Source organism: Lolium rigidum, chromosome 4, assembly GCF_022539505.1.
Source record: "Lolium rigidum isolate FL_2022 chromosome 4, APGP_CSIRO_Lrig_0.1, whole genome shotgun sequence".
NCBI classification, from domain to species: Eukaryota; Viridiplantae; Streptophyta; class Magnoliopsida; order Poales; family Poaceae; genus Lolium; species Lolium rigidum.
The window spans coordinates 65,879,950-65,899,517 of record NC_061511.1 but is presented as its reverse complement, the minus strand read 5'-3'; the positions used below and the strand labels follow the sequence as shown (position 1 = coordinate 65,899,517).

At 50.0% G+C, this 19,568-nt stretch overlaps 1 protein-coding gene and 1 pseudogene across 1 annotated transcript; both read right to left on the bottom strand.

Moving 5' to 3' along the window:
• Positions 1–2,434: 2,434 nt before the first annotated feature.
• Positions 2,435–3,393, bottom strand: LOC124649037 (annotated as a pseudogene).
• Positions 3,394–4,874: 1,481 nt separating this feature from the next.
• Positions 4,875–9,101, bottom strand: LOC124708821 (asparagine--tRNA ligase, cytoplasmic 1-like). The gene is made up of 6 exons (XM_047240473.1): positions 8,602–9,101; positions 7,020–7,613; positions 6,654–6,901; positions 6,439–6,568; positions 6,140–6,198; positions 4,875–5,379 (listed from the first exon to the last, which is right to left on the bottom strand). Exons 1-6 carry the CDS (start codon positions 9,088–9,090, stop codon positions 5,196–5,198), a joined length of 1,704 nt encoding a protein of 567 aa, XP_047096429.1. The 5' UTR covers positions 9,091–9,101; the 3' UTR covers positions 4,875–5,195.
• Between the last annotated feature and the right edge of the window lie 10,467 nt (positions 9,102–19,568).

Sequence of the window (19,568 nt, the reverse complement as noted above, 5' to 3'; positions counted from 1 at the left end):
GCCAGCATCACTTGGTCTATATACCAAGTGACGAATAATCCCTTTGGAGCATCTGCTCCATGCATGCTATTTGTGTTTGAGCATCTTGACTTATGTCACCATGGTTGCTGGTTTGTTGGTGTTTTTGTACTTGCCGATGATTAGATGGTTGGTCGATCACTCGTACACTCGGGGGTGGAGCAAGTGAGCCTGGTGTGATGGCACAAATATCAATATTTTGTGCATCCTACCCGGCCTCACTTACTCCATCCCTGGATGTTAATATTTGTTTCGACCAACAAAGTATGAGGCATTCCATTTAGTTCATACTAGCTACTTCTTAATTGCATTGGCCTTTCTTCCATTTTAGTGCCGATGATTAAATTGTTTGGTCACTTGTACACTGCGGGGTGGGGCCGGTGAGCCCGGTGCGATGGCACAAATATCAATCTCTTGTGCATTCTACCTGGCCTCACTGACCCCATCCCGGAATGTTAATATTTCTTTCGACCAACAAAGTATGAGGCATATGATATCTAGTTGAGATACCACTTGGCTCTTTCTTCCATTTTAGTGCCGATGATTAGAATGTTTCGTCACATATACGCCGCAATATACTTTGTAGACGGGCCCCCCTTTCCCCGGCCGCCGTTCCGTGAACGAGTCTTTGACGAGACAACAACGCCGACCTGCCTCTCCGGTGCATCACCACTTTTCTTCTCTCGTCGTCCAGTACGTGAACGAGTCCTTAATGCAAAGACGGTGTCAGCCTCCCTAGCATCATGCCGACCCCTGTTGTCATGCTTCGGAGCCGTGTCTCGAGCGCCCTGCACTCTTCGCCTTTTTGCCCGGTGAACGAATAGACTAATCGTTGGAATAAGGAAGCCGATAACGGCCGATCGCAATTTAATCTTGCGACCGGCCGTCATCTGTTTCTTTATTCCAACGATCAGTCTATTGGTTCACCGGGCAAGAAGGCAAACAGTGCAGGGCGCGGGACACACGGCCTGAAGCGCGGCAACACGGCCCGGCATAATGCTCGGGCAGGCCGGCACGGTCTTTGCATCAAGGACTCGTTCACTCGGACGGCGAGGGACCGACGTGGTTCTGCGCCGGAGAGGCAGATCGGCGTCGTTGTGTCGTCAAGCACCCGTTCACGGAACGGCGGCTGGGGAAAGGGGGCCCTTCTGCAAAGTATACTGCGGTGTATACTGCAACTATGGTTTCTGACCATAGTATTTGTGTTGACCAACAATGTATGAGGCACTTATTTCATTTTGTCATTCCATTTGCTTTGAGATTTTCAAAATGCCGATGATTAAAATGTTTGATCACCGTACACTCGGGGGCGGCGTAAGTGAGCCTGGTAAGATAGCACAAATATCAATCTCTTGTGCATCGGACTTGGTCTCACTTACACCGTCCCTGAATGTTAATATTTGTGTTGACCAACAATGTATGAGGCATTTATTCCATTTCTCTTGTGCATCGGACTTGTTGGTCTCACTTTCTTCCATTTTCATCATAGTAGAAACTGGATGAAGGACCCCGATGCAAGCGAGCCTGGTGGGTAGAGATGAGGGAGCAAAGGAGGAACCGGATGAAGACTACTTTGTATCTCGAAATTGTGAATTTTGTATGAATTAAGAGTTGTATGCAAAACATTTGACACTTGCCACTATATATGTATCTCGATCGGGCTCTAAGTAATGTGATGATGATGTCTATGTTATATCTGTGCAATGTACATGATATTTATATTATATCTGAATGTTGTTGTATATAACCTGTATATCTGTATATTGCTGTCTATAAACTGCATGTGTATAGCATGCAGCATAAAATCGTGTATAATACAAGCAAATTCTGTGGCGCACTGAAAACCAATTCTATGGCGCACGCTTTTCTGTGGCGCACCTAAAAACACGTGCGCCACAGAAACCTTAATTCTGTGGCGCATGGGCAGGTGCGCCACAGAAACCTTATTTTTGTGGCGAAGTTTCTGTGGCGCACCTCCCATGCGCCACAGAATCCATTTTTGGTGCGCCACTGATGAGACTTTTCCTACTAGTGGTACCATCTTCGGCAGGCCCATTGGGGATGCCTATGTCACTATCCCAAGAAGAAACTGAAAACAAACTAGACAAAAAAAACTAAAACTTTTCCATCAGCGAGAGGCCGCGGTCCGCCACACCTCCAAGACCCCAAGACCACCGAAGGCGAAGCAGACCGATAGCATCGCCGCCGGCGAGAAGGATGAAACGTTAGATGGGTTTCAGAGCCGCCTCATCGCCTTGTCTTTCTCGTGACCCTTTAAATATCAGCCCTGCCGGGCTAGTCAGCTCAACCCAGTCATATACAGAATCAGTTTTCCAACTCGTTGTATTCTTTGTCTTGGGATATTCACTATACCCCAAAAAGCAAACAAAAAAAAAATTGTAATAGCTAGAATTTGAAAAAATTCGTATAGTGAAATCCAAAAACATTGAGTCATATAGACAGGTGCACGGAGCAGATGCGCGCCGGTGCTGCCAACACAGAACCGGAGACTTCTTCGATCGGTGACCGTTGCCGGCCAGCTAGTCTTGTTGTCACTAGTTCACTACTGATCTGCCTCTTTCCTGAGCCCAACGTTCGGCGGCCTGAACTCCGATCTCCGTGACCTTCCTCGCCGCGGGCCTGGCCTTGAGCTCCTCCCACCAGGCCTTGACATGCGGGAGCTCCTCCACCAGCGCCGCGTACTCGGTCTCCATGAAGTAGTGCATCATCGGGAAATGGCTGAGGTCTGCGAGGGTGAGCGAATCCCCAGCGAGGTATCTCGACGCCGAGAGCCGCGCCTCGTACACCGCCAGCACCTTCCTCAGCTTGGCGACGTTCTCGTCCACGACGTCCTGGTCCCGCACGCCGCCGCGGAGCGGGACGACGATGCACTGCAGCAAGATGGCGGCCGTCGGGGCGTGGTGCTGCTGCGCCTCCACCTCCAGCCACACGTCCACCATCGCTGCCGCCTCCGGTGAGCCGTCGCCCGCCAGCAGCTCCGGCTTGTGCTTCCGCAGCACGTGCCTCGCGATCGCGCGCGACTCTGCGTGCGCGATGTCGCGCGGTGTCAGATTGTTGGTAGTGCAAGTCTGTAAGATTACCTTGGAGGAATTTGATGTGGAAAGATTGGTGGGAGGGAGTGCATACCGAAGAGGGTGAGGTCGCCGTCCTCGAGGACGGGGACCTGGGCGAAGGGGTTCTTGGCGAGGAAGTCCGGGCGGAGGTGGTCGCCGGCCTCGGGGTTCATGGCCACGAGCTCGTACTCGACTCCGGCCTCCTCCAGGCAAAGCAGGGCGCGCGCCACGAACGGCGACATCGCCCACCCATACACCTTCACGGCCGGCGCCATTCTCCGGTTTCTCTAGCCCTGCTTGCTTGCTGTTGAGATCCTTCTTGGTGCTGCTTAATGGAGTTGCGGCGACATTAATAGTGGTGACGAGGTGTGGGCGCGGCGTCACTGCTTGCGTCGCTCTCCCTTGAAATTTTTGGGTGTAGATCAATACTGTCCCGATCCATGGCATCGCATTCTGGTCTTCTCTTGCTCACAAGTCACACCACGTGTCGAAAATTGCCAGTCGTGGTCGTGCTGCCTAAATTTCTTTTTCCCGGCGGGCAAGGAGCGTCAGCCTGCTCTGCCTAGCTATAGAGGGGCGACGACCATCGCTAAGAGCATCTCTAGCAGAGCTCGTAAAAACGCGAACTGAAAACCTGGAGTTCAGTTCACCGAACTCACGTTTACGGGTCGAAAAAACGCTGGCGCAGAACAGTCCCCGTAAACGAAAACCTTAAAACAGAATATTTCCTAAATATGCCCATAGGACCCACCTGTCAAACATTTTTCCTTTTTTTCCTATGTTTCCTTTTTCCCATGTCTTCTTCCCCGAGCTCTCTCCCCGCTCTTCCCGGCCGGCCACCAGGCGGCAGCCCCCCGTCGCGCCGCCCCGCCCCGCGCCCGACTGCCGCGCGCCGGTCGGCCCCCCACCGAGCACCGCCCCGCTCCGCGCCCGCTCGCCGCGCCGCCGCCCGCGCCCCGCCTGTTGTGCGCCGCCCGCGCCCGCCCGCCGCACGCCGCCCCACGCCCGGCCGCGCCGTGCGCCGCCCCCGCGCCCATCCCTGTCGCGCGCCGCCGTGCGCCGCGACCGCCCGCGCTCCGCGCCGCCCGTGCCCGCCCGGCTTGGCGCCGCCCCGCGCCGCCCGCCTCGGCCTCGCACCCGCCCGGCGAGCTCGATCCGGCCTCCCCCTGCCGCGCCCCGGTCAGCCCCTTTCCGGCCAGCCACCACGAGCTCGCCTAGTCCTGCGCCGCCCCACGCCGCAGCGAGCTCGCCCCGCCACGAGCCGCCCCGCGCCGTCGCGAGCTCGCCGGAATTTGGTTGTATTCCGGCGAATTTAGTTGGATTCCGGCGACTGTACCGGCGGAAGCAGTTAGCTCGAGCTGAAATTTCAGCGCGCCACGAGTAGGGGTTCGCGTTCAGTTCGCTCTTTCAGCCCCTACAAATACAGGTCGAGGTGGGTTTTCGGTCTCGGCCTGAAAACTTTTTTTCGGTTTTGGCTCGTTTATGGTGACTGATCTACGCCACTTTCTGAACCGAACCCGTAAATTGGCAGTTATTTTTCGGTTTTGCCCAGTTTACGGGCTCTCTTAGAGATGCTCGAGCCATGGCCGGTGCAGGGAGTACAGGGAGTAGAGAGGGGCAGTGGCCATCGCTGAGGGGAGAGGTGACGCTTGGAAAAGTTGACAAACACCGCGTGCGTTTGTTGTCAAACGAACCCCGGCCGAAGGACATGGTTGGAAATTGGAATGAAGCAACTTGAAAGAATTTCAGACATATCTACATATTTCAATTTCCAGGGGTTGATGTAAATTCCAGCGATGTACTACAGTAGACAGATAATAAAGTTGGACGGTAGTTTCAACATCTATAATAGCAAAATACAAGCCTGATCAACTGTTGAGGAAGAAAGAAGTAAAAGAGACTTAGAGACAGATCCAAATCAGTGTGACATAATCGTGGAGCAGGCACCGGCCAAACCGAAGGCAGCATGGCACTGTCCAAAATCACCAATCAAGCACGATATTTTCATATTCTATTTTAAAAGCAAAAAAAGGGTAATCCTTCAGATGGCTTTGAAGGGCGGGATTCACATTCTTCTATTTTGATGCAGATATCTTTGACCCTTCAAAGATCAGCCCTACCGGGATATCTAGGGAATGGGATGACGTCTCTGATGTTGTCGAGACCAGTGGCGAAAAGGATCATCCTCTCAAAGCCAAGGCCAAACCCGCTGTGCTTCACAGATCCAAAGCGCCTGAGGTCCAGGTACCACTCATACGGCTCCAAGGGCAGATCTGCGTCGAGTATTCTGCAGAACAAGATTAAGGTAGTCAGCACAACAGTCAACAGTCATACACAGAAATAGTTCATGAACTGTACTATTCTATATGTTGGGCTATTCACAGCTACAACGTCACTCGAGGGGGTGCTGATGTAAGTTTTTAATTCATTAACATCGATTTGCACAAGAAAGAGGTGAATGAAAAGAAATTCACAGACTAAAAGGATGTGCATGTCAGCAAAGAATGTAAAACGGTTTCAGATTGTTAGTGTATAGAAAACCTAAATCATAGAGCATGTTCCAATGATGTAACTACTGTTCATCTTCGTGTTGAGTGTGTAGATCCAAAACAGAGTTCATTAATATCAGACACCATCCAACAAATATCATACGTTAACAACACAAAGTTAATATTTGCCATAAGCAAAAGCTAACACCTTTTAAGTAGAAAGTTAAGTAGACAACAACTCTCAAATAAAAGGGTGCTAGTACTACAAAATGTATAGTGTGTAAGAAAAGTAAGAAGTAAATGATCAAGTAGTCGATGCATGTGCAAATAACAGATCTTCACTCAACAGAACTCTCACTGTTCCATATTAGTTGTTGCAGATTTGGATGTATCCATGCACATTAGTTGCCGTTGATTTGGATGTATCTAGACATATTTTGTGCATAGATACATTGAAAACTGCAACAACTAATATGGAACGGAGGGAGTAATAATTCATAAAAGAAGCAGCAATGAATAAGATATAAAATAGTTCGGTCAAAAGCAGGGTGATGTCACCTTTGTGTAAGAACATCAAGACGCTCCTCCCTTTGGCTTCCACCAATTAATTCACCAACCTAGGAAACATAGTATTCAGAAAGTAAGTAATCCTGACAAAAAATTAAGGCATGAATGATCAATCATTCAATTCAGTAGAAACAGAACCTACTGGGTACAATGCCCACTGTCATGCTTAACGGAAATACAGAAGCAGAGAAGAAAAAAACATGAAACCTGTACTAAACATCATTGAAAGACAATAGCTTTGCAAACAGTCTAAAAGAGCACTGGGTACCATAATTTAATAGATGCTCTACCTTGGGAACAAGTACATCCATTGCAGCCACCGTCTTCTGGTCATCATTCAGCCTCATGTAAAATGCCTTTATTCCTTTCGGGTAGTTATAAACAATAACTGGCTTCTTAAATATCACCTCAGTCAAATACCTTCATATTGAAAGAAAGAATTATTTATCTGAACAAGGTACAATAATTGATACAAAAGTAGCAATATCAGTTATAATCTCCATACCTCTCATGCTCAGACGCTAAATCAATTCCCCATTCAACCTTGTTCTCAAATTTCTTACCTGTACCTTCTAAGATCTCCACAGCCTTTGTATATGAGATGCGCTCAAAGGGTGTAGAAGAAACAAGCTCCAGGCGCTCAATTGCAGTCTTGTCCACATGTTTCACCATGAATTCCATGTCTTCACGGCAATGATCGAGTAACCATTTGCAGAGGTATTTTACGTACCTCTCTGCATAGTTCATATCATCCTGTGTCACAGTTTTTTTACAAGTACAACGTTAAAACTTCGAACAAAAAAGTCTCAAGTAATAATCTATATAAACAAGCCAAACCAGAAAAACTGAGTTTAGTTTAGGATAAGCTCACATGCAAGTTTGCATATGCAATTTCTGGTTCAACCATCCAAAATTCTGCCAAATGTCTTGACGTATGTGAGTTCTCTGCCCGGAATGTCGGTCCAAAGGTATAGACACTGCTGAGAGCACAAGCATAAGTCTCAACCTGAAGTTGGCCTGAAACAGTCAGAAAGGCTGCACGCTTGAAGAAGTCATTCTCAAACGCAATGGACCCATCATCTTTGTGGGGAATTCCAGGTTTCAACTTAGACCTCTCTTCCAGCCTTAAGACAATCTCTTTTGCCTTTGTAAGCTCCGAAACAGCAGCAGTTATCTCTTGCTTGCTAGCTTTTGCTGCTTTAAGTTGTGCAACTGCATCTCCTTTTTCCTTGACAACAAGCTTAGCAGCCTCAATATCAGCTTCAGATGGTGCAGGGTTCTCCTTAAGCTCCTTGTCAACCTTTTCAGCCTGGCTGAACAAGGAGGTGACTTGGAACATCTCACCGGCACCCTCACAGTCGCTGGTGGTTATTATGGGTGTATGGATATACAAGAAATCCTCTTTATCGAAGAAAGTGTGGGTTGCGTATGCAAGCTGATGCCTTATCCGAGCAACCGCGCCTATCTGCACAGGATTGGAGTGAAGAATGCCAGCATATAAGCAAATTCCATATCATAGTAACCAGGTTTTCACAAAACAGTTTATTCCAATGGAAGTAACAAGAAAATAATGAAACCTGTAATACCAATTCTATATGCAGATACTTTGAAAACTGTGACATCAAGCACAACCGCTTGCATCTATAATAACATACCACATCCAAGCAAGCAAACCTACAAAACGCTAGTATGCTGAGAACTCGGTAGCTTCAACTAACAATAACTCTCACTAGAGAATTTCTAAAATCAATGAAACTATTCATTTGATGATTAAGTAGCGTGATTGAAGCCAAAAGACACAACATAAATTCCACAACTGTACAATTGCAATCACAGCAAGGGTGGCTAGAAATAAGCACACGACATCATCTGAAACTAGGATACTCGCTCCGTCCCAAAATACATGGCGTAAACATTTGACAAACAATTACTCTATTATTACCATGCAAAATATGTGGCATAAAAATGATTTCACTAGATTCGGATTCTAATAAAACGCTAGTATGCTGAGAACTCGGTAGCTTCAATTAACAATAACTCTCACTAGAGAATTTCTAAAATCAATGAAACTATTCATTTGATGATTAAGTAGCGTGATTGAAGCCAAAAGACAAAACATGAATTCCCCAACTGTACAATTGCAATCACAGCAACGGCGACTAGAAATAAGCAGACACTACATCATCTGTTACTACGATACTCCCTCCGTCCCAGAATACATCGGGTAAACATTTGGCAAACAATTACTCTATTACCATGCAAAATATGTGGCATAAAAATGATTTAACTAGATTCGAATTCTAAAATACTCATTTGCGGTTACGATTTTGAATCACAATAGCATCATAATAGCATCACACCCAAGATCCTCACAATACGACTGCATCTGTCACCACGACTTGAACTAAAATTAGGACGTTAGAATATATAACCAAGCTTGATAAAATTGATACCGTGTTGGTGCGTGCGCGGAGGTGAACGAAGTCCCTGAGGGTCTCGAGGTTGAGCTTGGTCTTGGGCAGCGGGTATGCGGCGGCGTCGACCTCCCCGACCTCGATGACCTTCTTGACCTTCAGCTCGATGCGCTGCTTGGCCTCGACGGGGGGCTTCTGGAGCAGGCCCTCGACGAGCACGGAGGTGCCGGTGTGCGTGAGGCGGGCGAGCGGGTAGACCTCCTTGTCGACCATGACCTGGAGGTTGCCCTGGCAGGAGCCGTCGTTGACCTCGAGGAAGGCGAAGTCGCCCTTGCCCTGCTGGCGGCCGGTCTTGACCCAGCCGCCGACCACCACGCTCTGGCCGGCCAGCGAGTCGCCGGCGTCCAGGATGGCGCGGATGCGGGTGCGGGTGGTCGGCGGCTCGAGGTCGGAGGAGGGCGGCGGGGAGGAGATGGAGGCGGCGGCCAGCTCGGCCGTCGGTGGCGCCGGTGCCGCGGCGTCGGCCATGGCGGCGGGTTCGAGCGGGCCTGGCGGCGGCGGCGAGGGGATTAGGGTTTTTCGGTAGTGACGGTGCGCGCCTGCGTCGTGGTGGATAGGCTGCGATGGGAGAAGGAGGAGTGTGGGTAGTCCACAACCGTCGGATCTGGTTTTGAAGAGGTTGCTCTCACAACGTTGGGTATCTGACTGTCCTCTAGTATCTTGGGTACCAAGTTGCCTCGGACAAAGAGTCATCCAATAGGATGTAGAAAATCACTTACAAAATGTTCTACAAAAGAATCTGTAGAAGACTTGTTAAAAGAATCTGTTACTAGACGATTCTAGCAAATAGTGTAACATACACAGGCGGACATATGTAGACGCAAAATCGGGCCATGACCCGTCCAGTTTCAGAGCAAAATACCAAAGTTTAGCCCGATTAGAAGTTTGATCTACTACTAAATTTTATTGGGCTTTCCTACAGACTAGCCCGTCCATAATTTTCTCTGTAGATCGATATTGGTAACACACATGAATTCTCCAAATAAATAACAAGTCAACCTAAAAAAACAAATCTTACGTAGTTTGGAGAAGACTATAATATGTGATAGATTTACCGACTCGTTGAATTAGTTGGTGAAAGATGGGACACCTAGATAAAGTATAAATTTTTCTTAGCAACCAGCATAAATGTTCGTTATGTTGAGGAAGTTAGATTCGCATGCATATTAGGAAAACCATAACAACTATTGGGCAAAAAAACATAGCCAAAACCACTCGTGCAGAACAAAAAAAAAAAGAAGTATAACAATCCTACAAGAAAGAATAGTGATAGGGCTTTAAAAATCAAACAGACTATTGTACTTGTGTTGCGATCAAAACCCACCGGCGAGCAGCGACGGGCAACACAGTAGAGCCGGGAACAACTTAGGGCTGCGGCTGGCCCTGGTCCCTCCGAGCGACGGCCCGCAAAGCCTCTGGTACACACGTCCGATGCTGATGCAAGGCGTGCCACCTGACCTATACCCGGTCGGGAAGGTGATGGAGATGCCTCGCTTAGTTTCTCGCATGGCATACACGTAAACATTAAATACGAGCCTCGATCGGCTCTCGAGTTATCCTGTGAATCGGCTCAAGGAGCCGATCCACCCATGATTCGTACGAGGTGCACGAATATATGGTGGTCCCGCTTGATCAAGATAAAGCTAATGCGATCTACGACGATTTAGGGTTTTCACCGCATAATCGGATCATCCTACTCACGATTGGGCCTCGCGGCCACGCACGGTGATCGTAAGCCGATCCTAGACAAGGCCTAAAAACCAACACGAGGTTGATCCCCGGAACATCCTGTCTAGGACTAGCAAACGACACCCTACGTGCCGCTGGATCCTCCAACCCTTTGTAAGGCCTAACTATTGCAGATATTAAACTAATCCTTGAAGAACAAGGAGCAACCGTAACGGATCGGATCTACTAAATAATGATCAAGCGGGGTGCCGCCCCTACACCTAGGATAGGTGTAAGGGCGGCTAGATATGCAAGGGTTGCACTACGACAGCATATGATACGAAGAACAATGCTAACCCTAACATATCTAAGATAACTACGTTGCTCGCCATCAAAAAGGCTTCAGTACGAGCAACGCATGAACAACGAGCATAAGCTTGTGCTGCCTAGATCGCAAGATAGCATGATGCTTACCGGTAGAAACCCTCGAGACGAAGGAGTTGGCGATGCGCCGAGATTGATTTGTTGGTTGAACGTTGGTTGTTGTTTATTTCATAAACCCTAGATACATATTTATAGTCCAGGGACTTTCTAACGTGGGAATAATCCCAACCGTGCACGAGGCCAACTCTAACTAAACGACACGTAATCTACTATGTTACGTATACATGGGCAAACTAGCCCAAACTTTGCATAACAGGCCGATTCATGTATTTCTTTCATGTATCTTCTTCAAATCCATCTTGATCGCGGCCCACCTCTGACTCGGTCAAATTCTGGTGATAACACATGCCCCCCTGGTTTTGGAATTAATAATTCCAAAATCACTCTGCTCTTCCTTCGTTGGGTCATGTCGTGGCAGAACCGTCGCAGTATCCTTCATCATGATGCCTTGCCTTCTCAACTTCTCCGCGTGACTCGGCAGCTTTTTTTCTTTTAGGCACCACTTCCTCGGAAACTGCCGTGGCATTGAATTTCCACTATATCCCCTTTTATTTAACCGCTCCGAACGGCTTATTTTCGCATCCCCTTCGCATTAGCACTCCCAAAAGCCCTCCGCGCCACCATGTCTTCTTCCTCCTCTCGTTCCATCGGATCTTTCCAGCCCAGTCCTCCTCTTCCCGCGAGCCGACGCCGGAGCCGAACCGGGAGGAGGTCCACGCGGCGAACACCCGCCGCGCCATCGAGGCCGGGAGGAGTCCAGCCATGACTTCTCCGTCTGGTCTGAGGACGATAAGTCCTTGACCGACGGGGAAAGCGACCACCGCTTCCTCGCCGACGGGGAAACGGAGGAGGAGAGCGATGACGATCGCTTCTCCTGCGACTTCACCTCTTCCGAGGAGGAGGAGGAGGAGAAGGAAGAGGAGGAGGAGGAGGAGGAGGAGGACGACCCCTCCTCCGACGAGCCGCCGGCCAAACGGTTCTGCCCCTGGCCGGGGAACCTCAGCGACTTCGACAGCGACGACGACGATGCTGACGAGGAGGACGAGGACAATGAGGGCCCGGTCGGCGGCCATAGGAGCAGCGACGATGAGCCCGCCGGAAGTAGCGCCGACAGCGGCGACGACGACAACGACGAGGGCAGCGACGGCCCGTAGATAGGACCTTTAGTATAGGACCAGTAGTAGTAGATGGGGCAATGTATCCCCTAGTACTTCCTTTTGAGAGCAATCAGCTCTTTATGTAAGAAATCTTGTTTATCAATGAAGAACTTCTCCCAATTTGATTTTGCCGATTTCCTTTGAGCTTAATTTAGCCGATTTCCTCTCATACTGATCCTGCCGATTTGTCCCCTTAGCCAATGCGTAATGAGCCGATAGCCACGCATCGGTTCTTTAAAATTCACCCTTCACTTCTTCAACTGATGATTTTTGAGATCTGGTAGACAATGTAGAGTCTTCAGGAAAGCCTTTGAATTCTTCCAACCAAACCTAATGGTCTTCTTCAAACGCTCATCATTTTGTGAAGAAGGTTGCAACAAAAGATCAGCCGATGGTCCCCCAATCGGCTCCTGAACAAAGCATCCACCAGGCCTGCTGCCCCCCGAGCCTTACTCGAGGCGAGAATGTCAGAGAGGATGTTCCAAAGCTGATCACCTTTCTGTCAACACTGCTGAACTAGCACCAAGGGCTGAAAATCCTTGACCAGAAGGCTCAGGAACCCGAATCGGCTCAAGGCAGCTGAGGAAGTTCTCATTGTTTTACTCCCGCGAGGAAGCAGAGGGCCCCACAGCTGAACTGGACTTGGTGGAGATTCGGTAAACCTTGTATAATTGCACTAGAGTCGATGGCTGCGCATCGGCTGTATGTCATGTAAAAAAAAAAATTTACTGCCCGATTTTTTCCTATCGGCCCCAATATTTCACTGCACACATGTTCTTCTGCACATGTTCACATGTTCATCGTGTTTAGGTGCCCCCCGAGCCGAATCTGTTAGAGAATGGCAGATATCGGCTCTGTAATTTGTACGTCGGCTCCGGTAGGATCGATGTCGAACACAAGCAGAACATGTGGTGAGGATAATTTTGGCCGATTGCTGAAATCGGCCTCCATATTGATTGAAGTGCTCAATAAAGGTTTTGTAATGTTCCTTCCTAGATCCTTGGGGCCGATCCAAAGGATCGGCCTCGCCACGTTTCTCATCGGTTTTGTTCTTGCTACTCGGTCAGGCCAGTGGATAATACCAGCCTAACCCTGCCCTTCGTCACGTCGATGCGCTCGCAGTCGTCCAAATTAATACCTGAGAGGGGTTCTTGGCCTGCTGCTTCCCATGCATTCATGCCAGCCGTTGAAATTTTGGCTGAGTCATCGGCCTGGACGACCTCTACCTCATCTCCATCCCACTGTATTATGCATTGGTGCATCGTGGAGGGAATGCAACAGCTTGGCGTGGATCCAATCTCTTCCTAGCGAACAAAGCATAGGTGCTCTTGCTATCGACGATGAAGAACGTCGTAGGTATGGTTTTCCTTCCTACGGTCAGATCCACGTTCAGAACACCTTGCGCGTCAGACGCTTGGCCATTGAAATCGCTTAATGTCACGTTGGTCTTGATTAGATCCGAGCTAGAACGTCCCAACTGACGTAGCATAGAGTACGGCATAATGTTGACTGCCGCTCCGGTGTCCACCAGCATCTTATTGACAGGCCTCCCATCGATATAACCTCGCAAGTACAGGGGCCTTCGGATGTCTCGTAGCTTCTTTCTCGTGGCTTCTCAAAGATAACCGGCCGTGGGCCGCAGATCAAGTTGTGCCACAGGTGCCTCATCTAATCCTGGAGCATTGAACTCTGAAGGAAGGATGAACACCATGTTTGTGCCAGCCGATGTATCATCATCGGCTTTCCTTTGCTTGGGGCGCCACTCCATTCTCCGTGGTTGACCCTCTTCATCCAGGGTTCGCTGAACTTTCGCAGCCAGATCAGGTCGCGCCTTCCTTAGCGTATGCAAGTATAACCTTTCGGCTTCCTCCGGGCCGCGCAATCGCTGAACCCCGCGCTTCCGGGAACGGCTGAGTCCATCAGGGCACCACCTTGGACGGTGGTACCTGTCTTCTTCTTCTCCCTCGTCTTCTGAATCCTCGAGATCTTCCAACCGAGGGGACTCAGCGCGTTTGCTTTGAGGCGGGAGAGGCCCTAAGCGTTGGAACACGGACACGTTGGCTGCCTCCTTCTTCTTCTGGTTGCATTCTGGGCAATTGCCGATTGTGGGCAATCGGCTCATTCCTGAATCCCAGCAGTGTCTGAAGAAGGGGCAGTCCCAGTGCCTATCGTTGTCGTCTTGCTCCCTTGATTTTCCTTTGGCACGGCGCTCGTACTCCTCCTCATCGCGATCATGCCGACGATGTCTTCTGGCTTCTCTAGCCAGACGATCTCTTTCATCTTCATCGTTGGATCGTCGGCGTTGGTCATACTGACTCACATACTTGTTGAGGAGGTGATCAGAGAGGGGTCGCTGATATCTTATGTTCTTCACTTCTCCCTCTGTGACGTAGCGCTTGCCATCATGACGGAGCCGATCGCGTGGAGCGGCCTCCTCTGTGTCCTTGCTACGAGAGCAGCTGCCCTCGTCTCCATCCTTGCCAGAGTGGTGCCCAGGTCCTACCATGTTGATGCTGGAACGAGGATCCCGGGCCGGCAACCTTCAGGGTAAGTGCATTCCACCATGTTAACGGCGGGAAAGGGGTGAGTGTCGACCTTCATGGCGTACTGGTTGAAAATCAGACGTCCTTATTCTATCGCCATTTGGATCTGCTGACGCCACACCCTGCAGTCGTTGGTGGCATGGGAGAGCGAGTTATGCCATTTGCAGTATGGCTTTCCGTTCAGCTCCTGTACCGTGGGAAATTTGAGACCTTCGGGTATCTTCAACTGCTTCTCCTTGAGTAAGAGGTCGAAGATTTGCTCAGTTTTGGTCACGTCAAAATCAAACCCCCGGGTGGGCTCCGGTGGCTTTACCCATTTGCGGGACACGGGGTTGCCCCCGAGTCCATTCACCCACTGCTACCTCTTGATCTCCCGCGAAACTTCGTCTTCCTCTCGCCTCGACCAGGACTACCGCACGCTTGAACTTGTCCCGGTATAGGTCCGGGTGGCGCTGTTCATATGCCGACAGTTTCTGAACCATGTGCGCCAGTGAGGGGTAGTCTGCTTGGGAGGCCATGTCCTTGAGCGGCGCTGCAAGGCCCGCCACTGCCAACTCGACCGCTTCCTTTTCAGTCACACGAACCGAATAACATCGGTTCCTAAGATTCCTGAAGCGCTGGATGTATTCTGTCACAGTTTCTCCACGCGTCCGACGTATTTGTGCTAGATCGGCAAGGCCGGACTCGGCAGCCTCTCGAGTGGTACCGTATATGGAACTCGTTCTTCCAAGCTGCTTCCAAGTCCGGATCGAGTCTGGTGGCAACGAGGTGTACCACCCGAAAGCCGATCCCGTGAGGGACTGTGAGAAGAACCTCACGCGTAGTGGATCCGACACTGAGGCCGTTCCTAGCTGTGCCAAATATCGGCTCACATGCTCGATGGAGCTAGAACCATCCGATCCACTGAATTTGGAGAAATCGTGGAGCCGATATTTAGGTGGCAGCGGGATCAACTCGTACTCGCCGGGGTACGGCTTGGAATAGCCGATTGCCCTCCTTTTCGGCACCATGCCGAACTCGGTCTCTCGGCATGGTACCGATCTGATCCGCCGTGTCCGGCTGCAGGAGTTGAACTCCGAAGATTTGCCGGGGTGGCGTACTTAGCCGCCATGCTTGCTTTTCCAGCTCCGAGCCAACCGCAGGAGCTGAGCTCGGAGGTTCGTCGGGGTGGCATACTTAGTTAGCCACGTCTCGCTTCTCAAGATCCGTCGCCGACGTTCCTCCCGCTTTCCGAAGTCCCCGATGTCGCGGCCTGGTTTGTGAGCGCCCGCTACCGCAATCGGCACATACGTGCACATGTACCCGTGAGGGATCTCCTTAGGCGCCTCATGCAAGAACCGGCAGTCACTAGGGTCACCACCGATCTTGTAGACGACGAATGCCGGTGAATTCGGCACTTCGGTGCCGCCAACGCAAATGGCAGCGGTGGACGGGACTCGGAGTGGCATCTCTCCTTGGTGTGTCCCGAGAGCTGGTCCCGACGGAGAGTACGGGTGCCTCATGATCTCCTGGATCACCCGAAGCGCGACACGCTCCAAAGTGTTCACCGGTGTTCTCGAGTGGCGGTGCAGCGAGTGAGCCACCAAGTAGTTGATCTCCCGACGAAGGGACTCGGTGCGTTCTTCCGACGGGGCGAAAGGTCTATCCCATCGAGTGCACCATCAGGCGAGAACCCCTTCCACCCGATGCCATGTGAACGGGTTCCGTGAAAAGAGCCGATGAGGTCGGCTTCGAGGATGGCTTTGACCTCGTCATACTTCTTCTTGAGCTTGTCGGTCAGATCCTCGTACGTGACTGGAGTGCCGTCCGCCATCTCAGATGTAGATGGCGATGTGGTTGATGTTGAAGCTTGTCCCACCGGGCGTGCCAGAATGTGGTGCGGTCAAAACCCACCGGCGAGCAGCGACGGGCAACACAGTAGAGCCGGGAACAACTTAGGGCTACGGCTGGCCCTGGTCCCTCCGAGCGACGGCCCGCAAAGCCTCTGGTACACACGTCCGATGCTGATGCAAGGGCGTGCCACCCGACCTATACCTGGTCGAGAAGGTGATGGAGATGCCTCGCTTAGTTTCCTGCATGGCATACACGTAAACATTAAATACGAGCCTCGATCGGCTCTCGAGTTATCTCGTGAATCGGCTCAAGGAGCCGATCCACCCATGATTCGTACGAGGTGCACGAATATATGGTGGTCCTGCTTGATCAAGATAAAGCTAATGCGATCTACGACGATTTAGGGTTTTCACCGCATAATCGGATCATCCTACTCACGATTGGGCCTCGCGGCCACGCGCGGTGATCGTAAGCCGATCCTAGACAAGGCCTAAAAACCAACACGAGGTTGATCCCAGAACATCCTCGTCTAGGACTAGCAAACGACACCCTACGTGCCGCCGGATCCTCCAACCCTTTGTAAGGCCTAACTATTGCGAGATATTAAACTAATCCTTGAAGAACAAGGAGCAACCGTAACGGATCAGATCTACTAAATAATGATCAAGCGGGTGCCGCCCCTACACCTAGGATAGGTGTAAGGGCGGCTAGATATGCAAGGGTTGCACTACGACAGCATATGATACGAAGAACAATGCTAACCCTAACATATCTAAGATAACTACGTTGCTCGCCATCAAAAAGGCTTCAGTACGAGCAACGCATGAACAACGAGCATAAGCTAGTGCTGCCTAGATCGCAAGATGCGATCTAGGCAACATGATGCTTACCGGTAGAAACCCTCGAGACGAAGGAGTTGGCGATGCGCCGAGATTGATTTGTTGGTTGAACGTTGGTTGTTGTTTATTTCATAAACCCTAGATACATATTTATAGTCCAGGGGACTTTCTAACGTGGGAATAATCCCAACCGTGCACGAGGCCAACTCTAACTAAACGACACGTAATCTACTATGTTACAGATACATGGGCAAACTAGCCCAAACTTTGCATAACAGGCCGATTCATGTATTTCTTTCATGTATCTTCTTCAAATCCATCTTGATCGCGGCCCACCTCTGACTCGGTCAAATTCTGGTGATAACAACTTGATGATGGGAGGACTTATTGTTACATAAATTTTCAGAGTGAAAAATATAAGAGGGAATCAACCCAAAGTGCCCATGGCTAGATAACCAAAACTAAGCATGGCACACTAGCATGACAAACATCAAGTGAACAGCCAAACAAACAGTGCCAAGTAACTCTCTGGATTGACAATGTTGGATGTAGGTTATACCTGGACATGGGCATCCCGGCCCGAGGCGAGGCCCGAAAAACTCGGGCCTTGGCCTAAAATTGTTGGCCCGACAGCGGGGTCAGGCCTGGTGTCATGGGCATACCCTTTGGGTACCCATTATTAGTATACCTGGTTCGGTCCAATATGAAAAAGGCCCAAGAAGGCAACCCGAAAAAGTAGTCGACTAGAACTCTTGTAAAACCCTAGGCTGGTTGCATATATAAAGCTAGCCAGGGCACCCGATAGAGAGGGAGTGATACGTCTCCGACGTATCGATAATTTCTTATGTTCCATGCCACATTATTGATGATATCTACATGTTTTATGCACACTTTATGTCATATTCGTGCATTTTCTGGAACTAACCTATTAACAAGATGCCGAAGAGCCGATTCTTTGTTTCTCGCTGTTTTTGGTTTCGAAATCCTAGTAACGAAATATTCTCGGAATTGGACGAAATCAACGCCCAGGGTCCTATTTTGCCACGAAGCTTCCAGAAGACCGAAGAGGAGACGAAGTGGGGCCACGAGGTGGCCACACCCTAGGGCGGCGCGGCCTGGCCCTTGGCCGCGCCGACCTGTGGTGTGGGGCCCTCGTGTGGCCCCCAGACCTGCCCTTCCGCCTACTTAAAGCCTCCGTCGCGAAACCCCCAGTACCGAGAGCCACGATACGGAAAACCTTCCAGAGACGCCGCCGCCAATCCCATCTCGGGGGATTCAGGAGATCGCCTCCGGCACCCTGCCGGAGAGGGGAATCATCTCCTGGAGGACTCTACGCCGCCATGGTCGCCTCCGGAGTGATGAGTGAGTAGTCTACCCCTGGACTATGGGTCCATAGCAGTAGCTAGATGGTTGTCTTCTCCCCATTGTGCTTAATTGTCGGGTCTTGTGAGCTGCCTAACATGATCAAGATCATCGTCTGTAATTCTATATGTTGCGTTCGTTGGGATCCGATGAATAGAGAATACTATGTTATGTTGATTATCAATTTATGTCTATGTGTTGTTTATGATCTTGCATGCTCTCCGTTACTAGTAGATGCTCTGGCCAAGTAGATGCTTGTAACTCCAAGAGGGAGTATTTATGCTCGATAGTGGGTTCATGTCTCCGTGAATCCGGGAAGTGACGAAATCTCTAAGATTATGGATGTGTTGTTGCCACTAGGGATAAAACATTGGTGCTATGTTCGAGGATGTAGTTACTGATTACATTACGCGCAATACTTAATGCAATTGTCTCGTTGTTAGCAACTTAATACCGGAGGGGTTCGGATGATAACTCGAAGGTGGACTTTTTAGGCATAGATGCATGCTTGGATAGCGGTCTATGTACTTTGTCGTAATGCCCAATTAAATCTCACTATATTCATCATAATATGTATGTGCATTGTTATGCCCTCTCTATTTGTCAATTGCCCAACTCGTAATTTGTTCACCCAACATGCCTGTTTATCTTATGGGAGAGACACCTCTAGTGAACTGTGGACCCCGGTCCAATTCTCTATACTTGAAATACAATCTACTACAATACTGTTCTACTGTTTTCTGCAAACAATCATCTTCCACACTATACATCTAATCCTTTGTTACAGCAAGCCGGTGAGATTGACAACCTCGCTGTTTCGTTGGGGCAAAGTACTTTGGTTGTGTTGTGCAGGTTCCACGTTGGCGCCGGAATCTCTGGTGTTGCGTCGCACTACATCCCGCCGCCACCAACCTTCAACGTGCATCTTGACTCCTACTGGTTCGATTAAACCTTGGTTTCTTACTGAGGGAAACTTGCCGCTGTGCGCATCACACCTTCCTCTTGGGGTTCCCAACGGACATGTCAACTGCACGCATCAGGGAGCCAAGATATAGACAACAGAGCTCCGCTACGGTGGCACCCTGTTGATAACCCACAAG

What these genes read in the sequence shown, in the direction of transcription:
- LOC124708821 (XM_047240473.1), bottom strand. Translation starts at nt 9,090, where the DNA reads ATGGCCGACGCCGCGGCACCGGCGCCACCGACGGCCGAGCTGGCCGCC. An exon ending in TTAGCGTCTGAGCATGAGAG is followed by an intron (nt 6,569 to 6,653) that starts GTATGGAGATTA and finishes TTCAATATGAAG; the next exon opens with GTATTTGACTGAGGTGATAT. An exon ending in TGGATGTACTTGTTCCCAAG is followed by an intron (nt 6,199 to 6,438) that starts GTAGAGCATCTA and finishes TATGTTTCCTAG; the next exon opens with GTTGGTGAATTAATTGGTGG.